A 27,281-nucleotide genomic window follows, 5' to 3' on the forward strand; every position below is an offset into this window, starting at 1 on the left:
GGCATCTTTCCTAAGCGGCTGATGAATGTTCACAAGTGAAAGTAAAAAGTGAAGGTACATGTGAAATGCCTGCCAGAGGAGCAGACTTTAATGTACTTGACGTTTCCTGTTACCGTTATCGAAGACCGTCAAGTCGTGCGAGCATTTTCCACTTTGATGTCATTTTATTGAACTCTATTTCGGAAAAAAATTCTAAAACACAATTTGTTTTTGTTGTCTCTTATGCTCTAATGCCGAAGGGCATTGTAAATTGTATGTGCATATATTTTAAATTTATTCCTATATTTTTGGCTTGAGTAAAGTGTTAAAAGTGTCACAACTTAAATCGATAAAATCTTTTTATTTTATACGGCTATGGAAGTAGAGTTGCGGGCTACTCTTCAAAATACTTGTAACAAAATCCAGTTTCAACTCTGCATTCACAAATCACTGAAACTGTTATCTGTCATTTAGCTCTAGAGCTCGACTATCGAAAGTGGACATTATAAGATGTTTTTCTTTCATTTATCGTCAACTAAAAACAGAGTATTTGCTAGACGTGAAGTGCAAATGAAATGTTGTGAATGCTAACAAGGATTCGTCAAATGGTCCCGGATCCGATTGCAGGTGATGCGAATGCATAGCAGACATGTATGTGCCAGTATGTATGTATTTATGTACATATGTACATATGTAGGTTTGTGTATGTGTGTGTAAGTGGAGCGGAACATATTTCGTATATACGTTTTACATTCGCTTTTATGGCCATACAATCCGGGCCATGAATATGGATTTTTTTTTGCTGTATTGAGGGGTTGTTAGGCTTTGCCAATATGTATTTTATTGGAGGAGTTGGAGGCGAATTGTGTGCGCTTGTCGGTTGGCTGTTTGTTGTTGCGGTTCTGCCTCTGCTGGCTCCGCTCAGCATTTTATTGGTATTGTTTTGCGATGGCTGCTGTCGGCACTTGCCCTGACTGCTGTTGATGGATTAGCCGAACGTTAGTCAAACTCACATCTTCCACTCCATCTTCAAACTCAAGGCCTGTTCAATGCATCATCAAATGGATGGGAAAGCTGGACAGGCACAAGGCTCACGGCAAACTCGACAAACTCGGCAAACTCGACAGCTCAGCAGCCAACATGGCAGCTGACAACGCCGGTATATGCTGTAGCTCAGCCTCCCACTCCCGGAGGGCATTAGATTACATTGTTGTGTGTATAATTTTACACAGGCATGCCATTAGGCAGTCGTCCAATTGGGAAAGCCTTTTCCCTTTTTTTTTCTCTTTGTCTGTTCAACAAGTTACAATTTGCCTGCAGAGCGAAAACTCTTTAAAGCTGTAAATGAGAGTTGCTGTTTCCACGATGAAGCTTAACGCGATGATTAACATTTTTAAATTTTCGAGAAAATAAATATTTATTAGATTGAGTTGTGTACTTGAGTTGATTTTCGGAAGTATTTGCATGGAAAACATTCACAAGCATACATTATTAAGAATATCATCCTTTTTTGTTGAAAATATGTATATTATTTGTCAAGGTACTTGTTTTCTACATTTTATACAAACTCACGAGTTTTTTTTTTGTTTTTGCTTTTTTTTTTTACTGCAAACAAGATAAATTTGCCTAACCCGATGTAAATTTAAGTGTTAAGGGTTTAAACTCGAATATACTTCGCAGACTTGAATAGTAAACAAGAGATATTGACTAAGAAAATGATACAAAATAAATTAAAAAATACTACCTGATGCACCTTAAATGTCTTAATCCTTAATTGGCTTAACCAAATCCTTTACTTTATCCATTCACTTTAAGTGCTATCCTTGAATTCCCTTCATTTAAAAACTGCAAACTACAACTGAGCACAGATACTCGACCTCCACATTAATTACAGTGATAGTTAATTTCGGTTTAGTTGCAGCCTGCACTCATGCAACCACATATTGTGGCTATTGTCTTGCCTTGTCTTTTTCAACTGTAATTTTGATAAGTCCGTGCACATAGGGGCCCAGGCAGTCGATGATCCGCATTCAAGGACTGCTGCTATTGCTTGCTGGAATTAACTGGCCAAGTCGATTAAGTTTCAGTTTTTCAACGCTGCTAAAATTTTGGCAACGTTGGGCGTGGGGAGAGGAAAGGGAGCTGCCTGTTCACCCGCATTTTAGCAAAAAGATTCAATTAAATTCGATATTGAAAGTTGACACATAAACAGAAACTGAGCAGCGACAATGCATACAAATTGAATTCCTATGAGACGGCTTAAACAACCTGATCCTATCAGCCGATATCGTTATATGTGTATATATATATATATATCTATAGATGTTTTTCTCGTTTGATTTTATAGCGCAATTTATGTGTTGAAATTGTTAGGATTTATGTGTATCTAAATATTTTGTTTTGTGGCCCATTAAACAGTGACCCTTTTGGCCATAAAAACTCTTGAAGAAGCTGTAGATTTGTTGTGGTCGTAAATTACGCATACGCACTGTGTGTATGGGCTGGGCTGGTTTTGAGCATGGGCGTAAATGCTAATTGCCTGCAGGCCTGCCAACTCGAACATATTTTGTAGTTGGTAGCACACACACACACATGGAACACGCACTTGCTAAATCAATTAATTAATGCAGCAAACACACAAACATACACATAAATAGAAAAAGAGAGCATTCCGTTGGGCATACGTAACAGGAGATTCAATTACAAGCGGCGTTGGCTGCATAAAACAAAGAAACGAGCTGCAGCAGCGGGGCACTCACCAGCTTATAATTGAAATGGAAATTATGAACGGAGGCGGGGACCATGTATCGATGCCAGGCACTGTTCAAAAGAGAGATAGAGTGTGTGAGCGAAAGAGTGAGAGCTATATGATATGCTAATATGCTTAAGCAGAGCCCCATTTCTTAAAGCTCTTGTTTCTGTTGCTTGTCGTGCTGAATTTGCTGAAGACGAACAAAGACACCTGCGTTTGAGACGGGGATGAAGCTTTTTTAGGTAGTTAGTTGGGAGTTGGGCATCGCCAGATGGAAAAAGTTCGTTTGCATTTTGTGGATAGAAAGGGGTGCGGTGGAATGTGGATGAATTGAACGGAGTAACTTTAGCTATTTGCGCTGTCATAATGAAGGCTTTTATTTAAATGTTAATGAAAACTTTGTTTACGGTTCGATGCTTCGAATTACGTTCACAACTACAATTAAGTTTTAAAGCCACACTTAAATGGTAGAATTTCGTGTGTAGCTGTTACAGTTACAGTTCATAAATCTTCATACCTAATTTGCGACAATGGCACAAAAGAGCATTAAATCCTTGTTTGCAAGACTTACATGTGTTTGTCTGCCTGTGTGCGGGTGTGTCTGCGCGAATGTGTGTGTGATGGGACTAAACAAATGTTTGCTGACTAAAAAGGGTTGTTTTCGGGTCGTGTAAATGTCACACCAGAACAACAGCTAAAAAACATAAGACAGACCTCAAAAATTCTTACCTTTCATTAAACATACATATATGCAGTATATACGTATATCATTGTATAACTGTTTGCCTCTTTACCGCGAATGCAGTTTCAAAATACTTTACAGCTCTGATTTGCACGTAACCATTGTTGTTGTTGGTAATAAATAATCAAGTTAATTAGAAGGAAATGCTTAATTTAATGCACGTCAAATTATTAAAGTGGCCCGTGCTATGCATTTTAAATGCGCGCCAAACGCAAAACGCTACAAAATGGAATTGAAACGAACCGCAAATGCACAGCAAACTGCGGCGGCCAGCCACCAGTAACAGTGTGAAAGCTCTCTCTCTCTCTCTCTCTCTCTCTCGCTCTCGCTCTATCTCTCTCTCTATCGCTCTCTCTCTCTCGGTCATCCTGGCCGCTATGCACTCATTGGCGCCCTTGCTTCGGCGCCGGGCGACTCTGTCGATGGTAGCCTGCCTGCCTGCCCGGGATTGACACACATCCCAAGGCAAACAGCTGCAACAACAACAACAAATACAGTATTCGCTTGCAAATGTCAACGTTTTAATGCCAGCAATTCAATGCTTAGGCCTAATTCAAATACAATCGTTAAAATATAAGAAAAATAAATTTGATCTAAAATAAAAAAATAAAATAAAAATTACCTTAGATCGAGCAATCACTGTATATTAGTTTGTAAAGCTGCATGGTTTTGGACGCATTTTGTTTATCTTATCAGCGAGCAGATGGCCACATGAAAGTGTTTACAAGGCTTACCAACCACCGCACGGAACCCAGCCACTCCATTAAATTGGCAGCCACACAATTAACGGGTTGCATATGCTTTTAAATATTAATTATCTCAAGTGCTGCTTGCATGAGAAAAACTAAAAAAAAAGAAAAAAGAAAACAAAAAGAAAAATGAAAACTGCGTTTATTTACACATAGGAAATAGTCAAAATTCGTTTTTTTTGGGGGCTCGTGCAACAATTTTAATAGGTTCTGCCACATTTACTTGAATCAGCAACATGGTGCGACGTGAGCTACAAGTGTCCCTGGAGCAACATGAAGCCCCAAAATGGCCACACCTCTCTCTTCTTCCTTACACACACACAAACACACACATACACACTCACACAGAGAGACGTGCTCACTCTCTTTTGCAGGCTCTGTTTCGTTTCCATTTTGTAGCGCTCGCTGGAGCTTTTTTGTGGGTCTGCCGAGCTGCTTTCATTTCGGTGCCATTTTAGTTCCTCGTTGTAGTTCAAAGCGGTCGAAGCGTGACGCGGCACACTCACAAAAACACTGGTAATAAGTTAGAAAAAACAAAAATACAGTTGATTGAGCTGAATGCGAAACGTGCGCGAAGCGAGCAGTACACAGCAGCAGAAAGCAGCCATTGGCCAACTGAGTGAAGTGTAAATAAGTGAAGCTGCCCCTCCCCTTTACACACTTATCTATTCTAAATCACATGAATGTGTAGGTGTGTGTGTATAGGTGTGTGTTTGCGTGTGTGCGTTTCATCTTCATTTGTTTATGTTTGGTTTTGTATTTGTGTTCTCGCTTCGATAGCGCTGTTAACCTCTGCCTAACCCCTTATGCCCCTACCCCACTATCCTCTAGCAACCATAGTGAACCAGGTGTTATCTATTCGCCTCCTTAATGTGCTTAACGTAACTTTTCTGTTCGTTTTGATTACTTTTATCATAATTAGTTTCAGATTTAATTTTCTTTTAAAAATGGCAGCCAAATTCGCACGTCAGTGATTTCTGTTCGCATCAGAAACACTTGCCAAATTGATGGAGATTTACATTAAAATGTCAAGAGCGCGTGACAATATGCCATCCTTATACATAACAAAATCTACACATATATACACACATAAGAGTGTGTGTGTCTGTTTATTGAGTGTATGCCAAGTGATATCAGTACCAAAAACCAATTAGCTGTTGGCATAGCAAGCACTCATCGACCTTCCCCCATATCCATCCACCACGCGAACCACATCCAATTGGTCGGACAAAAAAGTTTTCGTGCCTGAGACCCCTTGATAAAAAGAAGAGGAATAATAAAATAATGCTGCACACTGCACAGTGCACAGTGCACTATTTTAATTGGAAAACTTCTCCAATTGAACTTTAATATGCAACAGAAGAAACGTCAAGAAGAGAACAACAACAAATAGAATATTAAATAAGTTAATTGGGCAGGAAACAGTCCAAGGACGAGCTTCTACAGGCTTCGCTCTAATTTTCAATTAAAAATGTAGCCCAACCAAAAACCCAAGCAACAAGAACAGCAGCAGCAATAAGAACAAAGGTTGCCAAGTGCATTGACCACAGCTTACTGAAAAAAGGAGAGCCGAAGTCGACTTCAGGACTTACAAAGATCCCTGTTGGCAGGTTGTCGAGCTGGAGGCTGCTCTCATTCAATCTATTGTGTTCTGTCTGCTTCCTGTACTTATTTTTCCTTTTGGGCTTCTTCTTTTTCTCGACGATTTCTGCCTGTTTCAGACAGTGAAAAGCTGCCTTGAATTTTCAGCCTGCGAGCAATTAAAATATGCACAAAATGTAAATGAGAGCGGACCACTTGGCCAAACATTTTATAAAAAAACCCCACTCCCCATATCTCCCCTATTCAGCTAACTTTCATTTTCACGTAAAAAAAAACAATTTTGGGCAAACTCATGTAATTAAAGTACTGAAAAAAAAACAACTATAATAATACAAAGGGACTAGTGAATTAATTTAATTTTATTATGAGATAATCGTGCAACAAATAAAGAAACGAGACCAAGCCAAATAAATTAACAATCTCAAAAGGCAGAAAATACGGTAAGTGCAGCAAAGGGAGAGGGAGAGAAAGGAACAGGTGTTGGGGCTGGCAGTTACTCAGTTTGCTATATATGTTTACACAACTCAAATGTCCTTGCGCAAATATCCTGACCACCATCGCATTTATAAGATCAATAAACGCATTCATGCGGAAAACTTGTTTATTTTTAATCTAACACTCGCACGAATGATTTGCAATTAGACTTTTTTCGCTTGCCCGCATGGAAATGAGGCAATAATATGCCACGCCCACATGCTGCGAACGCCACACGCCATATTAGCCTAACTGAGTGGCCATCAGCAGAAAGAGAATAAGCCAAGAACAATGCTCATGTAAATTACACATTTTTAGCCATTGTCAGTCTGTCCGTCCAAATGTCGCATCCTTTCGTTTTTTTTTCTATTTTCGCTTTTTTTGTTGCCCAGCAAAAAAAAAAGAAAAAATAAATGAGCCATTAAAAATGTTTACGACACACGCAGCTGGCCAGCTGGAAAGGTGGCCATTTGCCATATGATTAACTGGAAAAACTGAATTTCATTTATTTGTTATTTCCCCCCACTGATTGTCTCAGCTAAGGCAGAGATTAGCACGAAAAAAAACTTTTTTACCAACTTGCTTTCTTGTTCTGCTTTTAGTTTTTGTTTTTGTTGCTGACTCTTCAGTTAATTACAAGTTGCTGCGGCAACTTTAACTTCAGCAACGTGCCACAAACAATGGCTCTGAATTTTAGCACAAAACGCAAAAAATACTATGTATATATGCACATACTTATCGTATAGGTCTATATGTATATGCTATATGGCATATAAATGTCTTAATACTTGCGTATTTTAGCATTCATTTGGCATGAAATAAGTTTGCGGCCCCATTAATATACGAGCCACAATGATACTCTGTGTATGAACAGCGCGACAGCGGGTATATATATACATATGTACATATATATATACATAAATATAATATGTATATATAATTGTGTGTATGCTGTGTGTGTGTATAGGCGACGCATCTAATTAGAGCTCTGGAAAGCAGTTGATGAGGGTAAATTGGCAGATAATTAATCGCCGTTTAATTAAGGACTTACATGAGCCAACGCCAAAATAAGGCTTCGCCTTCTTTTTCTCTCACCCCTTTTTTAACTACTAAACCTACTAAACATTACACATCCTTTGGTAACAGGCTTTACACTAACTTTGCTTATTTTCCGATTAAACAAATTATTTGTGAATATACTAAAATAAAATACTTGATCATTACATAATTCGATTATGGAAAAATAATCAGCAATGAAAAATGTAATTGGATTTAAATATAAATAAGTATATTGATTGATATGAAATACTATATAGCTACGCTAATAGTCTTTAATATGTAGAATAGTCTATATTTATTTATAAAATATAAAGCTTTGAAAATTATTTAAAAGCTAAGGAAGTTTGGTTTTTAATTATTCAGTTTGGTAAATTATACGGATATATATGCTGAGTAGCAATTATCCGAGTCAGTAGAAAGCATCGATATCTATTGGGGTCGAAAGCGAGTTGGTTGCAGTCAGTGGTAAAAGACAGACGCATGAAATGCGATTGTACAAACTGAAATATGATTTGGCACAGACATATTAATGTAAATACATCATGCCGTATAAGCACTTTAAAGATCTCTGCCAAAAAATTTTATTTTTAGCAAGTAACAAATAATAAAGTTCGCTTAACGACTTTTTCGCCTTTTTTTCTTTTTTACCCAAGCCCATTCAATTCGTTATAGCAATGAATTTCAAGTTTCACGTAATAAAATTTAAACGTTCACATTCCAGAATCCATTTGAAATACAATTTTTTTCATTATTCATAAGCGAATATGCTTGAAAAAATTTAAATGCCTTTTGCAAAGGCGTGAATGTCAATTAAATAATAATATTTTAAGCCGATTTAATTGCTTTTCTCGCTCCAATTGTTGTCTATAGGGTATCTTAATAACTATCGTTTGTGTGCAGCTCATTTCATTGGCCGCCCTTGCGTATGCGTTATTGTTATGTATATATGAATGTTTGCGGCTACTGCCTGTGAGTTCTGTAAACATTGAATACTTGTTTATATTTACATGCGCAATTTTCAATGTTGCTCAGAAACATCTTTAAAAACAGCCAGTGGTAAATAGAGCAGCAAATGCAAAACGCGAGCGTTTTCTTGTTATTGTTTATTTGTTTTTTATTTTTTTACTGTCAATATTTAAATCACATAGTCATTTACTTTGAGCATTCTTGTGCAACGTGGTTTTAGCCACTTACATTTTATAATCATTGAAACTATAACATTTTTATGAGCAATCACTGCATTTGAGCTGAGTCATCGCACAGCTCATCTCCATGTCTGTTGCCTAGGCAAATCGGCAAAAGTTTTCTTATGGCATGCCCCATTTCATTTTCGCCGTAATATTTAAACTCAAAACTGGCCTTGATTTTGTCTACAAGTCAATTTAGAATGTTTCTTCTACTTGTTCGCAAAGCCATAATAATTTTAACGCATCCGCAGTGTAAACAGTCGGCGGAAATGAATATTCAGCAATACTCGAAGAAGAAGTGGAAACAGCTTTGTTTGAAGAGTTTAGATAATGATTTCCTTCAAATATTGATTTATATAGGCGCTAAGCGCAAAGACTTTGATCACTTCGTTGATTTATAAAGATACACTGTACAACTCAATTTATAGCTGCAAAAGTGAATGAGCAAAGCCAAATGTATGATTAGGTTTTATGTAATTATATTAGTACAACTGCCGCAATTTATTTGCTTTAAAAATTTAAAACGACCAAATGAAAAAATAAATACAATATATGCTGTATTGTATTTGGAAACTGAAATGATTACACTTTTGAATTATTTACGCAATGACGGGCTAAAAATGACAAAGAAATCAGCACTTGTACTCTAATGATAATCTAACAAACTGAACAAATACAAAGTGTCAAGCATGAGGAAGGAGGTCTTCCAAAATATAGCTATGGTGGTGAAAATTACTTGCCCAACATTTCGTACACTGATATAATTACACATTCTGTACATTTCGCTCTTCAATTGTGAAGCGCCGCTGTCGTTAACGTGTGAGTGCAAAAATTATCGCTTGAATTAAATTAAATAGCTAAGCTGGTTGCGAATTTAGTAATAAAACCAATAAATTCAAATATTAGAAAAACTGATTAATAAGAGTCCAATTTAAAAATGGTTTCATTTCGATTTTGCTTTCAGAACTATAAAGAATAATAAATTATACAAAAAAATTAAATTATATTATACGAAATTCAATGAGTCACTATTCGTGAATTCTTGGCGAATTTCTAAATCTATTTGTAAATGTAGTGATCATTACTGCTTAGCATAACTTATTTTCCTGTTAATTTTGTTAGCCCCAGCACCACAGCTCCAGTCTCAGTATCTTTGCTGCCCCTCGCTGAGTAATCAAATTGCTTTGGGTTGTTCCAATTAATTTTAAGTATACCTCGACTAGTCGTCTGACACTCTTCGACACTCCCTCTCACTTTTCTCTCTCTCTCTCTCTCTCTCTCTCTCTCTTTCTCTCCCGCTCTCTGTGGATCTAAAGCTCTTTCTATTATATATATATATTTGTGTTTGCAGCTCACATGGCGTATGAGTAATGTACTTTAAAGCACTTATCTGCGCACACTCTTACACTTTAAATGCAAAATGGGCGCATAAAGTTTAAATGGAAGGTGGAAAACCACACATACGCACACACATAGCCAGAGAGTGTCCTTGAGTGGGTGGCCTGCGGGCATAGCCCGTTTTTGGCCGGGAAAGCAGAGAGTGAGCTGCAAAGTGCCATAAATCAACACTCGAACCACTTAATAAAAGGCAATGCCATTAGACAACGGCTACATCAGAGGCGGCAACAGCACAAGCAGCGTCGATGTTGCACGTAACCCTGCTGCCACAACTCATAACAATGTGTCACGCACACACATATATACATTCACAAATACGCATACATACTGACTCACAATTTAGCTGCGGCAGATGTAAACTGCAAAATATTTTACGTTTTTCCAAATGAATAATGTCAGACAACAACAAAAGCAGCATCAACAACCGAAAAACAGAATCCTAAAACAGTAAAAATAAAATCTGTGTACGAGCATCGTGGTATGAATGGGTCTGTTGGTGTGGGTGGTGTGGTTTTGCATTAAGCCAGCGGCAGGGTGTGAGTGGGTTGGCCAATGGGTTTTGGTTAGCTTAATGGAATAAAAATTATTAACAAATGCTGACAGCTTGTGTAAAGAGTGCCGCATGAAATGGCTGCACAAAATTGCTGTGCGCGAAAGTTTGAAGGCGTGATAAGAGTGCTTGCTAAATGGGCGTTGGGAATGTATGAGGAGGGGAGGGGGTGTGTCACTGGGAAGTCTTTTCGTCACGCACTTTAATTGGCATGGCTGTCTGCACAGCAGCAACCGCAGCCACGTGCTGGGCGTGGCAGTTGCTTACAGCTTCCGTAACTCTCGCATCTCCACTCCCCTTTCGAATAATCTCCTCTGCATCTGCTTAACGCAAGGCAATCGCAAATTAGCCAGCAATTAAGCCAGTATTTTTATTTACTTCCCGCACTGCTCTTATCGGTCGCAGCAAAAACTCTGGCATTTGTATGTATTTTAAATATTTGCACAGTGTTTCATTATTATTTCCATTTGCCAGGGCGCGATGACATTGTACTCGCTTCCACATACACATACACACATACCCCTGCCTCTCTATGCACCACTCACCAGGCAGTCGCTTAATAAAGACCATTGAAAATAAACACACATCCACAGAATGGGTTTATGCACATAGTATTATTCTACATGTCTTGGAAATTATACTTCGTGTGTGCGCCACAATTTTAATTAAATATCGCACAGCAACCACAACAATAACTACAATAAACAATAACAACAGCAACAACAATACTCCACAGGGTATCCACCGCAAATCTGTATCTGGGGCACTTGTGAAGTTTCCATGCGTTGTCTGCAACTTTTTTCCACACTTTGCAGTGTTATTAGCTGTTCAAACATTAACTCAAAAGTGACACGTAAAAACTTTTCGCACTTACTAATTATAAATGGGAACCCATTGAACATTTGATTTCTATTTTAATGTCAGCTGCTATGAGTCTGTTTTTATATCCTGAACCCATTTAAAATTTGTAAAAGGGCATAATGAAATTGTAAAAAGTATGTAACTGGCTGAAGAATGAATATCCAATCCCATAAAGTATATATATTGTTGATTAGCAATAATAGCTGCGACAAATCGATTTCCGATAGCAATAATAAACACAACTTGATAGATATAGCCTTCTAATTCATATATAATATTCTTAGACATATCATTGATCAAATGTACAAATTTCATTATGATCGGATAATCAAACAAAGATCAAGCCCGCTATAGATTTAATAGACGGGTTATAAGGTTATCCTAGGCCTTCCAACCTTTTTTTTTAAATATTTTAATGGGACAATGTGCAATGAGAATTCGTTGCCAGACTGTGCTAAATAGTTAAACAATAAATGTTATTGCGCTCTTAACATGTTTAAAATCAAAGTCAGCTAACTATAATTGCCTTATACTTTTTTGTTTGTTTAGCTTAAGATATAAAGGTTTGTTTGTCTTTTGGCTGTTTGTTTGCCTTTAAGTAACCATAAATTGTACATTTTCATTTTCATTTACTCGGCTCATAATTTAAAAAGTTAAATCATGCAACAACCCGACGATAAACACAAAGCACAATGCACAAACACAAACATAATTTTATTTTCACACTAAGCCAAAATAGCGTGTTTTGCGATTTTTATCGCTATTCGGAAAAACGGCGACCCCCACAAACTCTTCTTCTTCTGTTGTTCCCACTTTTTTTGCTGCTGCTGCTGTTCTTGCTTCTTCTTGTGCTTTTCAGCTGCGCTCATAAATAAACTGTTGCATGCTTTTGGGCGGCACGTTTGTCCATAAGATGTAGTTAGTTATTGCTGTTCGTTGCTGCTGCTGTTGCTGTCGATGTTGTTGTTGTTGTTTTTGGGTCGCAATCTGTTCCCCTTGTTTATAGCCATTTAATAAATGTTGGCGCCTGGCGTGCGGGAATGCGTCACACGCTGCGTTCAAACCTTGATAAATACCTTTCAGCGTAACTAATTTTACAGCGGTCCAGCTGACAAGACTGACAAGTCGCGGTCAATATCTACCTGGCCACCGAGAAGGAGAGACAGAGATATTTTTACAGCTTTGTGGCCCTGGCCCGTTGGCATATGTGCCGTATGTTGCTGGAAAGAGAGCTGAAGCTGAAACTGTCAGTAGGCTAAGCTGGACATGCAAAAGCACTACACACACATATTAAACACACACAAAAACACAGACACACTCACTCACATAATCGCAGACATAGCTGCAATACTCATGTAGACTTTGCCAGATATTCGAACATTTTCAAGTTGAACACTTAAAGACCTTCTCTTTTTCTATCTTTTGTTTAAAAGTGTTTTCCTTCGGCTTGTGGCACTTTGTGCAGATTCAAGTGCTCAACATAAAACGAAGCAACAATTTTTGAATTGAAATTTTATTTGCAAATACGAACTGAAAGTTTGCTCATCTTACAATATGCTTAATGAAAAGTCCCAATTTCTTTATTGTAAAACCTACCCACTTCAACTCATGCACTTGCTAGGCTACTGTCTTACCCCACTCTGTCTGCCACATGACGCAACTTGAACTTTGTCTGCAGCGGAAGCCTGTCGAATTTGCTGATGCCACAAAATTATTTTATAACTTTGTAAACAATTTGGCCATGTGACTTTTGCTGACATAATTGCAGATTCTTGCAACTCGTCATTCTCTGTCCATATATAATGTGAAATACTCTGATTCGATGGCACTTAAAACTGAAAATAAAGATTGCTTTCTTAAGTCAAATATTATGCTTGGCAATCTGCCAAATTTTTCACAGTGCTGACTTAGCTATTTTTTTTCATTGGTTTCAATTTTTGTTTGAGTAAAATAACTTTTTGATTAAGATGTATATTTCAGTGATTATCTTATCAAGATACTTTGTAAATAAATTTGACTTAAATACGATAAATACCTTGTAAAATATATCTTGGTAAGTTGCATAACTTATAACCGATTATATCATGAACAATATTAACTTATTTATGAGTTGATTTCTGATTTCAGATATCTGTATAATAGCTAATCAGTTAGGAAAGCCGCAAATATAACTTAATAAAGTTAATTTACGGTTTTAGCCCCAACTCAATACACAGAGTGTCTTAGAAATCGAGAACTTTTTAGCGCTCCGGGGTAATCAATAATTTTTAATCCCCAAAGTCAGCACAAACACACACAGACACACAGCAGGTCCTCACACGTTTTTGTCTGATGTTATCGTTATATTGGCCTGATTGTTTTTGTTTTTGTATTGGGTTGGCTGAACAGAAAACTTTGGCCAATAATTGAAGCACACGCCGAATATAACGCGTTATGTTTGCATTTTCGTTCGCAAAATGAAAATGATTTGTAATATGTGACTTGCGTTTGCGGCGTATGCGTAGAATGCGATAAAGCACTGGACCAGGGGTAGAGAGTGGAAATGTGCGTATTTTGTGTGGGTGCTGTGTGTGTACGTATCATGCATCATTAATTTGAAAGCCGCTTATCATACAATTTGCAATTACGCATTAGATTCGGGTTGACATGACCCCAAGCACCAAGCTGTGATTGACAGCACTCTGATTTGTTCATGGTATGAGTCAAATTAACGATTTAGACATTCTATGTAAACTGTTTACATTGGCACATCCACAATCTTCCACATAATTTCAAGCATCAAATACTTATATCTAATATAGGTGGCTGCTGCTCCGTCTTGCCCTCATCCACAAAAGTGGCAAATCCTTAAATAATTAAATACCAAAATGCTGACAATCCCTTTCACAATACCCCATTGAGTTCCAATCACTGAATGGCGGCGCCCTAATAAAGCGCAAATAGAATCAAAATTGTTGACTCTGCCGCTGGTGCTGGAGACGCTTGAAGCAGGGAGGCAAGCATTGAGTGGTTGTTGAATCTACAACCAGCCAGCAACTTGGGAGTTAAATATTTGAAAATTTCGAATTTGCAAATGGCGGCAATGTGTGTGTGCGAAAAAATTCATTGACATGATTTTTTGGCGAATATTTTACGTGACAATGCCATGAAATCGAATTTGCAAACGACCGGAAATGCTTACGCCTGTTAACACATATACCTACTTGTGTGTATTTACACGTGTGTATGTGTGTGAAAGGCTATGATGGCAAGCAAAACGCTGGAAGGGCGGCCGCCAGCACTTTTTGATTTATGCGGCATTTTTATTGTAGGCCTGCTCCCGCCCTCCACCTCCATCTTCCTTGTTTTGTGTAGAATTTAGTCCAAGTTACGAGTCCTGGCCTGAATGTAGTCGAGCACGAATTGCGTGAGCTGCTTGTGCAAGTTTATTTACTTTTGTAAGCAGCAGCATCCGCGGCAGCAGCTCGACAGCCGCTTGGCATCCTAAAAACAAAGAATAGATAGCGACGACGAGCAAAAAAATGAAAGACACTTGAAAATGTTTTACTTTTATACCCTGCACACACAGCAAATGCGGTAACAGAAATGGTTTAATAAACTGCTGCACATGCTGGTGGCATACAACAAATTTCAGGCAGCTGCTACCCTGTATAGTTTTGTAGTGTATCATCATTATGACCACACCTCGATTTATGGCAGAGACTGTATAGTTTCTTATACGAGCTGATACATTGTAGCTTAGTTACAATGTTATTCTTAAGAGCGTAGCTCTCTTGACAAGGTAAATTGTTTATTTATTTGATACATTATCTACATTGATCATTTGAAAATCTATCAAAAATTAATTTGATACAGATGTAAATATCTAAAACATATTCCACAATTTCAGAAAAATTGTAAAAGAACTGATTGAAAACCCATAAAGTATTTCAGTAAATTATTAAAAAAAAGTAGTGTTCAAGCTAATATAAACATGTTGGTAATATAAATATGGCGATTGTTCTTAAAATATCGGAGTATATAAAGAAAACAACACGTGTCATGGAAAACCAAATTTGAAAAAAGTTTACTTTCTATATAACATTGAATATGTACATACAATAATTTGTACGTTTTTAGGTCCCTGTTAAATCTTTGATTATTCATGATTCTTGTTTTTAATGTGGATTGAGTGCATTCTTGTTTTATCTGTTGTAGCAGGCCATTAAAATGTAGGCACTAAGCACACAATGCATTGACAATGTACATATTTCTCAAATACATTCCTAATGTATTGTCTGCTTAGTGATGTAGCTAACAGACTATTAGTGACGATAACATCTGTGCATATATCGATCGATATCGATATCAATTGTGTGATCACCAACAAAAGTCAATCAATCGTTGTGAATAAAGTAAAGTAAGCGGATGTGTTTGAGAAAGAAATATAATTTAGTTTTGACTGCAACACTGTGTATTTTAATAAACAAAGCTGAAATGATTGCGTTTCGTGTTACTTTAGGACGCCTTAAGGGGTATCACTCAGTTGATATCTCTCTCCATTCATTCCCTCTACCATAGCTTCAAGCATTCCATATTATTTGCATTTTTTGATGTGCTCATCATGGTTGCTTTTGTTGTTGTTGCCTGCTGTGCATAACTAAATGTGGGTATAGCTAAAAGCAATGTCCTTCAGCCGTTTCAGTCTCAGGTAAGAAACGTAAAATTGTCAAAGGCATGTCTAGTATCTGAAGCCTCAAATTAAAAAGTCAGCTCACAATCAAACGGATGCCAGGCAGCGAATAAAGCGAATATAAAAGGACTGACTGTAACTGTGTGTATGTGAGAGTGTGCGTTGGGTTTGTTGTGTGACAGACCGTCAAGGGTCAAGAAAGGCCATTTTATACATACAAACACACAAATATATATGTAATAAGTAGCAGTCGCAGCTGCTAGGCCCACAATATAAGCAAAAGGGTCATCACCTTGCTGAGGGCAACTGAAATTAACTTCATAACGGGCAGGATTGTGGGACTCCAGCTGGGCACAGTTGTTGACTGGGCACATATTACATACACAATCAATGGCGACGTCTGACATTACAATTGTGCATTCCATTTGAGTCAATCAGCTCGGTTTTTAACCACAAATCACGCATACGCAACTTTACCCACTGGGTCCTTTCAATCGCTCGCCATAAATCAGAGTCGAAATTGTTGCACTTGCCTCACTGCAACGTAGTTGGCACGTGGCTGATTACAGCCAGCAACGGTAATGGCCAACGAGCAACAGTTAAAACGTCAAATTGCTCAATTTTCACGCATCATCTGAGGGCCAAAACAGGGGCGAACACATAAAATACAACCAAGTAAAAAAAAATCAATTTGGGTCGACAGCAACAAAAAAAGAAGAAGTAACAAAAAACTTTCAGCAGCTCAGGCCACAGCTCATTTTGTATTTATCAACTGGGTAGACGTTGGGTGGTTGGCCCAGACCACTTCACCCCATTCCATGTGGCAACCATTCGAAGCTCCCTGGTCGCAGCCACATCTGTCCTGATGGGTGGCATAAAGTTTTATTTCAATGAATGCCAAAACTGGAACAATAGCCCTACCATCGTGCACTCCGGCTCTAAACAACAAGAACAACAGTAAAGACATCGACTCTGTGCTCTACTCCAGTTTTTCTCTCACTTTCGTTGTCGTCTCAGCTGTGCCAGAAATATTCGAGGCGCTTGTTTCTATTTTCGTACACCACCAGACAAAAAAAAAAAATGATAATAAAAAATAAATAAAGTTAGAATGCGCTAAGCAAGAATGCTTGACTGGCAGATATCCTAAAAAAGGAGACCTTTCCCGAATTATATCGAATAATATCATTTACTTAACGGCTAGCTTCTGAATCAATTATAAAACAGCTCGAAAATCTATGTAATATATTGTAATATAAATGTTCTCTATACATATATGCATTTAATATTAATTTCTGCTATTCGTATTTATCAATTAGCAAGAAAGTGAAAAGTATACATTTTCATTTTATTTTGTTTTGACTATTTGTTTGAGAAAACAAGTGAGAAGAATTTTATATGAATTTCAATAAAAATACGTACTTTATGGCTTTTACATACATTTACACAACTTTTTGATACTTTACCCAAATATTTTTATGGGAACAGGTTATAAAAAAAAACAATAACGGAAAAACATTCATGGAGTCGGTCGAATAATATTGAGGCAGTAAAAGCCGCTTTTAAGTTTCCTTCCATGCTTGGCATATAAATGGAGGCATTAAATCCTTAAAAACTCGCTCATTGCAAAGTAGGGAAGCAGCAGTTTTAGACAGTCGAGAGCCGAGTCCAAATGAATAGGAACTGTTCTAATTTTGGCTGTTGGAATTCGGCTTAATTATTTATAAGAAAAATGAGCACCTAAACGACAGCTGAATGTGTGTGTGTGTTTGACACACACGCACGGACATATGCCGCGACGCATTTAATATTAATGCCACGCAATCGAAATGAGAGTGCGGCACATACGTTGCACGTTTCAGTTTGCTGCTGTTGTTGTTGTTGCCAGCGTCTAAAACGCTTCCACATTGTTTATTTGCTGAATTTGCGTTTTTTCGACCATTATGTTTGCTTTCTCGTCCTAACCTGCTCAACTTTGTTGTCGTTTGCGATTTGGGTTCGCCTTCTTTGTGCTTGCCACACACACCACCTGCTTCGTGCCTGTGTAACATCTTTGAGCCTGTTCCTTTTCTTTGGTTTTGCTGGTTCTGCCAGCCTGTTGCGGTCTTTAACTTATTACCATTAATTTATTTATGCGTGGCGCGTCACAGCCAATATTTTATTTTCGGTTTTGGTCTTCCTTTTGATTCCCCCCCCACTCACTTAGTTACACAAAGAAGGAGCAAAACCATTTGGCGTAACCAGATTCCAGTGGCTCCTCTGTGGCCTACATGCTTCCATTTCGATTATGCAACTCGGCCCGGGGGCCAAAAGTTATGACTTTCAACAATCAGAGCAACGCTTAAAGCTGCACAGACACACACCAACACCCACACAAACATTCACATACATACTTGAAGAGAAGGAAAAACGCTTTATGAAACATTTTAAAGCCTTTTAAGCGAGCATTAACGACCTCGATTTGAAGTGTTTAAGTTAGTTTTATGTGCTGCGTTTTGATTTAATATTTTTTGTTATCTGGCCCTAAAATTTTATTTAATTGAGAATTATATGTGTATAAGTACAAACGAATTTTATTTTAGATCTAGAGACCTTAATTTTTATGGCATAAGCAAGTTAACTTTATGTTATTTTCGAATTTGTAAGGATTTGGACAGAGCCACGTCCAGTGCAGATGCAGTTTCAGTAGTGAGTATTTTATGTTGGTTCTTAAAGATAGATGTCTCTGTGTAGCGTGTAACTTTGTGCCTCACTGGTAAGCTTTACTCTCTCTATCTCTAACTACCTATAGAGGACGACGTTTGTCTCTTATCACTATCGCGCTCTCTGTCTTAAGCTCTTCGCCTTACTATTTCATTGAATCTCTCTTTCTCTCACTCTATATATGTATATGTAAGCATATGTATTCCTCTCTCTCTCTCTCTATATATATATATATCTCTCTCTGACTCCGTATCTCTCTATCTATCTGTCACTCAGTCTCGCTCTTTCTCTCTCTGTCTTGCTTATACACAAAAGTAAAGTCTAAATTCTTAACTGACTTCCTTTCAAAAGCACTGGCCAAGAATCAGTCACAAATTGTTGCACATATTGTGGTCAAGGCTATGCAAACTGCTAAACGGTTATTGCCGAGCAATTGGGTCGCATCAAAGACCATAACTCGTGAATTGTTGCAAGTAGCAACGTGTTGCAAGTTGCTCTGTTGGCATTTGCTAAATATCAATACTTATAAATTAAATTCAACAGCCAGTTGCCAATGCGAAACGATTTTTACTCACTGTAGCGAATGCTGGCCAATATAAACATTTAGAGAGGGAGAGAAATAGCTGAGGCATTGAATCAAGGTCAGTGCTCGTTGAGGCAGTGCCTAGTGGTCATTGCTTTGCCCTAATGGAAGTCATTTGACACCAGCCAGCTCTCATCGCCCAATGCCACACGAAGCATAGAAGCAACTTACATAGATAGCAATGTTCATGTGCTTCTAGGCCATATGTTTAAGCCTTGTGCCATTATTTAGCAGCTGCCCATTCAGAAGCCAGTGCCGTTCATTGAATGTCCTTGCCACCGTCTGTTTCGTACAGCACCGAACTCCCTGTCACCAAAATGGGGGAAATTGCCCAATAATGGGCTTAATCGGCAAACCAATCGCCTCCATTATGGCCAGGTAATTTTCTGTTGTTAAATGTCACTGCAATAGCTCAACAGCCAACACAATTTGCCCGCAAACTTTTGGGAGTGAATATGAAACTCCTTACTTGAATTCGTATCTATAATTTTCGAATCACTGGCAGTCGCTCATTAGGCGCTATTTATTTGACCATTAAATATTTATTGGCTTAAGGTGAGGGTAATAATCAAGAGGAAGGGATGGGTGTTGCGTATGGGTGTTGGTGGTGGGTGGTGAGGGGTTGCTTAGTGAAGTGTGTTGTCATTGCAAGGCCGCTTTGGTAATTGCACTTGCTGAACGCAGAGCCAAACTACGCGCTTGACTCGCACCTTTGATTAAGATATACACGCGCACACATGCACACAAAAATATGGACAAGCTGCCTTTAGGCCAGCCAGCTGAAGCTGAAGCTGCTGACCCAAGTCCATCTCCTGCCAATACTCAAACGAGCAATTTAGCCAACTCATTGAAGCGGAATTAATTGCAATCGATTTTGTTAAGCGAATAACTGCGAGTCTTCATTAGACCAACTCTCTGTGTTTTTCTCTGTTGTGTGTGTAAAGCCTTAAATGTAGCCGTTGCCAACGCCTGTCCCGTTTTGTATATCTCACTCTATTAGGGCGCACATTAAAGTCAAGCGCGTGGAACTGCAAAAAAACCCATAGAACTACAACGATTACGTATATTTGGCGCCTTTGAAAATCAGAACATTTATTTGCAGTGTATTGACGTTTATTAAGTGGCGCGTAAATCAAACAACATTTTTTGCTGTACAGGGCTGTCAAGCAATATTAAAAAATAGAAATTTACTAAATATGGAATGTTGTTTAGTTTGATGTTCATATTTTCTTAATCAAAATTTCGATCAAATAAGTATGTTCAAATTTCACATATTAAAAAACAAAATTAAATATTTGCTTAACTTAATCAATACTTGCGTAAAAGTTTTGAACAAACTCGATCCACATCTGATTCAATAAATTGTTGCTGGTTTGCTCTGTAAAAGTTTTTTTAATTCAATTATTTTTCATGTGACCTACTTCTGTGCGAACTATTGACATTAATCTGATGAACACTGTGCTACAAATTATTGCCAAATAATTTGTGCGATCCAGTATAACTTTTAACTGCTTTTTTTTATAAACTTTCTTTTATATGTTGCTGCTGTTGTTGGAGTCGTAGCAATTTTTCAATCCACAAATGCAATCAACTGTTAACACTTTGCCGTCCTCATGACAGTGATGATCATAAAACAGTATTTCCACCAAGGAAAAAACTTTTCAGCATCTCGTTTACCATAGACATATGTGTGGGCTTGTGTGTGTTTGTTAGCGCTAAAAGTTTTTTACATAAATCTTGGCTTGTCGCTTTACACATAGTACCATAAATACATTTGCTCTTTTCAATTTGTATTTGCAGCAACGACAGTGGAGCAAACAAAAATAAAATATAATATTATCCGTAAAGAGCAAACTTTAGCACAACATCGCGATGCACAGGACGCAACTGGCAGCGGCGTCGAGCTGGTGGCAAGCGATGCTAACACCCTGTTCCTGGGTCCCTTCCTGCCATGCTTGCCAGTTGCGAATGGATTGAGGCAAGCACATCTGCACAACCACAATACACACAGACACACAAAAATACACGCATGCATTTGCACAGAAACAGATACAGATACTGATACATATATGTAGCTATATGCTGGATAGAAATGTGCAGTCAAAGATAGATTGTGCTCCAATGAAAGATATTCGTGACTTGATGTTGAACATGTGCCAAGGCTTTGCTGCTGCCGCTGCTACTGCGAGAGTGACGCTCCCGTTTGATTTTGGCCAAGTCTAATAAATATCACAGCGAAAACAATAAATTAAGCCAAAAGATTTTTCAACAACATTCAAACGCTCATCGCCTTTTGGCTCGTCAGCCAACCAGTAAGTTGCCTGTAGCATTTTGTAAAAATGGCCGCTCCAATCGATGAGAGCATCCTTAATGCTCTGCGGGGCGTGACCAGCGCCCACACGCGCCTCCCAAAGCCGCTACTTATCAAAATCTATGTGGCTAGCCTGAAGCAGGAGTTCAATCAGGAGCGCCGCATGCTCCTCGAGCTGGTCGGACCAGAGCTACAAATGCTCTACGATGATCGACAAATTGAGGTAAGTTAGCTGCTCCACTGAAACAATATAGCTAGGGTAAATTGATTACCTAATTATTAATTATCGGTGAAGATGTTATTAAAATTCATTTTATATTTTCATGTTTTAAGTGCACTTTAAGTATACTTAAATTTTTCAATTGTACCTGTAAACTAAATATGATTCTAATTTTTTGCTTGCACTTTGATAGCTGGAAATTGTTGATATGCACTTTGGTACGGGCGTTTTGGATGTGACGCTGCTGGAGCGTGATCCTTATATGCTACAGGACTTTCTACACGAGATTGACACCTGCCATGCGCACTCAAAGAGCGTCTTCTTTTTGGCATTAATTGGCGATGGAATTGGGCGTCCCCCGCTACCCACACACATTGATGAGGACATCTACGCAGCCCTGCTGGCCGAGCGGCCAACTTTGACGACCAATGAGGTGGAGCTGGTTGAGCGTTGGTATGACAAGGCCGAGCATGAAACACAGCGTGTGCTCAAACCGGACTATCGGTGAGTTTGGCAGTCGAATCATTATCCTTGTGCATACTCGCGTTGTTGTTTGCAAACTCAATTGCAACTGCACAGACCTGGCAAATATTTGCACAACTCATAAGCCAACGATGGCATCTGCTGAAGGGTGCCCGCAGAGAGTTAGAACCATTTGTGTTCTGATATGGAAAGGCCAATCCCAGCACTTGACGGCTGCTAATTATGCTGCTTATGGCTAGCGGGTAATTGCAACATGAAAGCAATGAAAGCATTGCCAAATGAAATTAATTCAGAAAATGCACATGAAATGAATCACAATTCGAATGGAATAAATCACGAGAATTAAAATAATCTAATGGAAAATGGAAGCGAATTAATAAAGCATATCACATTAAGCAATTAATGAAGGTTTTGTTAAATACCTGAGAATCTACAAATAAATGTTTGGGTCAGTTTATATTCGTTAGCCCCAAAAGAGAGTTAAAGCAATTTTGACTATTATTTATTCATGTTATATTAATTAACGTATTTCCTACTCGCATAAGTAAGTTCATTTAGTCTTTAATTAAATGCATTTGATTATTTTCTCTAAATAAATTAATGTTTCTTAACTGCGATTGCTTTGCATCGAAATGCTCAATCTTTCGCTCCTCTGCGATTTATTTTGATCCATGAAGTTTTTGTTCATACTTATTCCTTTTTGTGCTCAAGGCTTTTAATTTGCGTTTATCTCAAGCTGTTGACATTGATTGTGCTTGGGAATATTTCTGTTCTTGTGCACTTATTGCTCTTCACTCCGACGCGTGTTATGCAACTTGATATGTTGCACGTAAAGTTAGTCTTTTGAAGTATATATACTGATATATGATACTGAAATAATTGCATTTCATTTTGTACGTTTCACGATTTAATAAATGAGAGCAAACAATTTCAAAAACTCTCTAAGGCAGAAGAAAATCAAATTTAAAAAATGTAATAAAAGTTTTAAAGGACGATTGTACAAGGCAACACAAAAATAAAAACACAATGTAAATGTAGAGCACTCAAAAATAAATTCTCTTTCTTTAGACATTTATTTTTCAGCTTTAGCTGATTATTAGATCTGATCTTAATCTATTTTGTTCAGGGCTTGAGAGAAGTGCATAGTTGAAATTAAGAAAGTTTGATCAATTTAGTTAGCTTCTCTGATTTCGGATATGGCTTTTCAAATGCATTAATACCCAGTTTTTAATGACTGCAATTCTCCTAGCATTATAAAATGCTTTTTCGGTTTTTATGGCTTGTATCTGTCTATATCTCCTAACTTATTCATAGCTCGCTGCCCTCTGAAGAGTGGCTGACAGAATCACGTCTGTTGAGTCAGACGCTGGAGAAATCGTTGCAATATCTGGTTGCAACAACGGATGCGGAACTAATGCGACGCGTACAGCTGCTGCGACGTACACAAATCGAGCTGGAAGTGCAGCGTGCAATGGGTGAGTAAAGCACCCAAATTACAAGACGAGGCATTTATGAAGCTCCACCTATTAAACTAACAAAAACTACAGCACACTCCAGTGAGAAGATACTGGCCGTGTTCCGGGAGCGCGCTGCCCAAAGCAGCGGACGCGACGTGGAGGCCAGCGAGCGGTTGCGCAAAATCAAAGATGAGCTGACCATGAACCTATCAACAGATAATCACACGACACTCGTGTAAGTAGCCGGCACAAGGGACTCATCTATTTAATTGGGCGACACATAATTGTTTTATCGTTATTGCTGTTGTTGTTGTAATTATTATTGTTATGGTTGCAGTGTGCCTGGGAGCGCCAGCAGCGAGTCCATTGATCCGGACAACGAGGACCACGAGGCGTATTTAAGTAAATTCAAGAACAAAGTCACCGACAAGCTGCGTCTGCTAATCGAGGCGCATATTACAAATGATCCCGATGTAATCAAGGGGAGGAAAAAGACTGTGCAGGTGAGATACTGCTGTGAGCGTGTGGAGATGGATGGCTGGGTGGGTTGGGTGGGTTGGGTGGTTGAGTGCCGCAATTAACAATGCAGACAGCTACAAAGTGTTTTTTGTCTGCGCTTGCTCTCCACATTAAATTACATTTATTTATACTCTGACAGCCGCATTTGTTTTTCATTCCGGGTCGCTTATTTAATCAGCAACGGTTGCTGGGGCCCCGCAGCTGGCAGCTGCATTCTTAATTGTGTCTCGCTTAAAGCAAAGCATTCCATAAAAATAAAAAAACAGTCATAAATTAATTCTAAGCATTAAAGGCCCAAACAAGCCAAAGATGCCCTACAAAAAAAAAGAAAGAAATTCTGGCATTTATATTACTTAAAAGTGGAATCTCAAATTTAGACAACATACCTAAATTTTACCGATGGCAGGTTCACAACATTTTTAAGAGGGCAGTTGTTAAATTTTCTGTATACTTGCAGTCTGTTTCTCATTGTTTGTGTTTTTGTTTACGTGCCCTGGAACGCTTTGGGTAGGTTAATTAAATGTGTGTCGAGTTTATGTACAGCAAGTAAATTATGCATTAAGTTTATATTCGTAGAATCTTATATGAGTTATAGAGTATAGTATAGAGGGACTGTATAATATATTTTCAGGAGCGTGGATTAAAATGTTTTTTAATTTTATGAAGACAATTATAATCACTACTGGAAATAAAACCTGTAAAACAAAATACACATATGAGCTAAATGTAAATATGTGAATAGTTTTTCTGGTGTTTCCCTTATCCCTAATGTAATTTTTCACATTTGTTTTTTAACGAACCAAAACTTCAGTTGAACATTAATTTATTTTTACACACTTAAAGCTTTACAGGTCACCTTTTTCTGATATATGTTTTATTGACTTTCCATTAGTTTAGCTTAAGTGGAATTGTCTCTCTTCAGTTGGCTTATCAATTTCGCTGTACAATATTTGCTGAAACACCTGTGAAATTGAATTGCCAAATGCCGAAAGAAGGAATACAGAAGGAAATTCCAAAATAAAACCAATATCAAGACATCTTCATTTTCTGGCGTAAACAAGGCGGATTTTAGCCGCCAGCCATAAGCAGCACTTGGCTAAAACTTGAAAAGACTCTGCTCTTACTCACTTGCCACGGGAATAATGGTGATGGTAATGATGATGATGATGATAATAATAATAATAATGATGAGGATGATGATAATGATGATAATGATGTTTTGTTGGTAGCTTGAGGTCTTTCGGACCACATTGCCGGCCACATAGACTCGCCTTCGCATTCGCCACTCGTTGGCTTTTGTTAAAAGTATTTAACATTTAAACTTAGGGCAAAACCGAAGGACGACGCGTAATGCGAGCTTTTGCTGCCCCATTAGCGGACGATGGCAGCCGCAGCCTGTCTTTGCAACACCACACCCACCACCTCATTTTGTACTTTTTCAGGCTGCTGCTGACATATTAACACACTTACACTTGCTTGCAATGCAGGCAGCCACGCCCCCTCACCCACACTACGCCTGTTTGCACTTAACGACGCCTGTTGCAACATAAACTGCATTCAGGCGAGCACCACTCACGACACGCCACCCCATCGTTAAACTGAAAGCCTTGCCAGTCTGCCTTTAAAGTCGAAAAACCCAGCACACCATAAACCCCGCTCGTCCTTCTACCCTCCTACGCTGCTGAGCACTTTGACAAAATGCTGTGACATTGGAAGCCGTCAAGCAAGCTAGAACCGCCCACACCCTAAGTCTAGGCAGAAGAAACATTCACATGGTGACACTCAGAGCCAAACACTCACCTTCAGTTGTTGGTGCCACATACAGCATACACATAATGCAATTGAAAGCAAGCAAATGTCAAGCTAATTAACCGACTCTCCTTCAAGCCACATCTGTGGCTGTCTGTGCACCACCAAGCACCACTCAAAGTCGGAGCAGAAATTCAGATTCACATCCCAACTTGACCACAGCTCGTTTCTTGACTCTGCGGCTTAGCCACAACAAGTGCACTTGCCAATGAGCACTGTACCAATCAGATTTACAAGGCAAAAGCAAAAGCTTATAGAAACAGATGGAGTGTGGGCACTGAGAAAAGTTAAGCATACGCTTTTTAAGATATTTTAATTAAATGATACACTCTAGTTTAACTCAATTCAGGGTATTGGGTTTAAGCATGCTATAAAAACGATAAATTGAACATAAAACAACCTTTTGTTGGAGTCTAATCAGAGTTCTCTATTTGAGCAAATTATTCAAATCGAAGAAAAATAATGTGAAACGCTAGAATCAATTTATTGGATCAAATAATTGGAATTTGAAATAAATGCGACTCGCCTTTAATTTACTAATTAAAGAGACCGAGTTTGAGGTTAATTGGTTGAACTTTACCTAGTATTTGACAGGATAAAGATTGGGATTGTGATGTTCTAGACTAGTCATTACATAAGCACCTTTAAGTGAAACCACAAAGACAAACTTGAGTTAAATTTGGCCAAAGTTCGTAGTTCGTTACCTCTATTTCGAAACAAAAAAAGAATCAGAAAGAAAATTCATGTGAAGTAAATTTGCTATAAGATACACTGTGCCGGAAGCTTAATATTCAAGTCCATAATAGATATTCAAGCCCATAAGCAGCATCAGATGAATACTAAATGTTACCTATTATATTATTAAAAATAGACTAGAAAATAGATGATTTTGAATAAGTAAGAATTAACAAAAAAAGAGACTAAGAGTAATGCTACTAAAAGTAATTCAATTCCACACTTTGCTTTCCAAGGACCTGGTGACTTGGTGTTGGCAAAAACTCAAGTTGTAGTTGTACAGTGTAGACATGAGTTCAAGCTGGACAGCTCAGGCAGGGATAAAGATAAAGATGACGGGCTCTTAAGTGCATATATGTTCGTGTGTGTGTGTGTGTGTGTGTGTATGTGTGCGAGTGTGTGTGAGAGTATAAAAGTGGGCTTGTGGCCACTACATCGT

The 27,281-nt window shown here is 38.3% G+C and overlaps 1 protein-coding gene across 5 annotated transcripts in view; it reads left to right on the forward strand.

Moving 5' to 3' along the window:
* The first annotated feature begins 4,730 nt into the window (after nt 1-4,730).
* The window catches only part of LOC6560627, a 39,619-nt gene continuing 17,068 nt past the window's right edge, over nt 4,731-27,281 (forward strand). For 4 of the 5 annotated variants that reach the window (XM_032734398.2, XM_043214751.1, XM_043214750.1 and 1 more), the window contains exons 1-6: nt 6,195-6,264; nt 21,109-21,842; nt 22,033-22,343; nt 23,637-23,797; nt 23,870-24,014; nt 24,117-24,282. In XM_032734398.2, the coding sequence (XP_032590289.1) occupies nt 21,648-21,842; nt 22,033-22,343; nt 23,637-23,797; nt 23,870-24,014; nt 24,117-24,282 (978 nt within the window). In that variant the 5' untranslated portion in view covers nt 6,195-6,264; nt 21,109-21,647. Of the gene's footprint in view, nt 4,849-6,194; nt 6,265-21,108; nt 21,843-22,032; nt 22,344-23,636; nt 23,798-23,869; nt 24,015-24,116; nt 24,283-27,281 lie in introns of those variants that run through there. The other variant, XM_032734395.1, reaches the window with a different exon arrangement.

Source organism: Drosophila grimshawi, unplaced genomic scaffold, assembly GCF_018153295.1.
Source record: "Drosophila grimshawi isolate 15287-2541.00 unplaced genomic scaffold, ASM1815329v1 contig_184, whole genome shotgun sequence".
NCBI lineage: Eukaryota > Metazoa > Arthropoda > Insecta > Diptera > Drosophilidae > Drosophila > Drosophila grimshawi.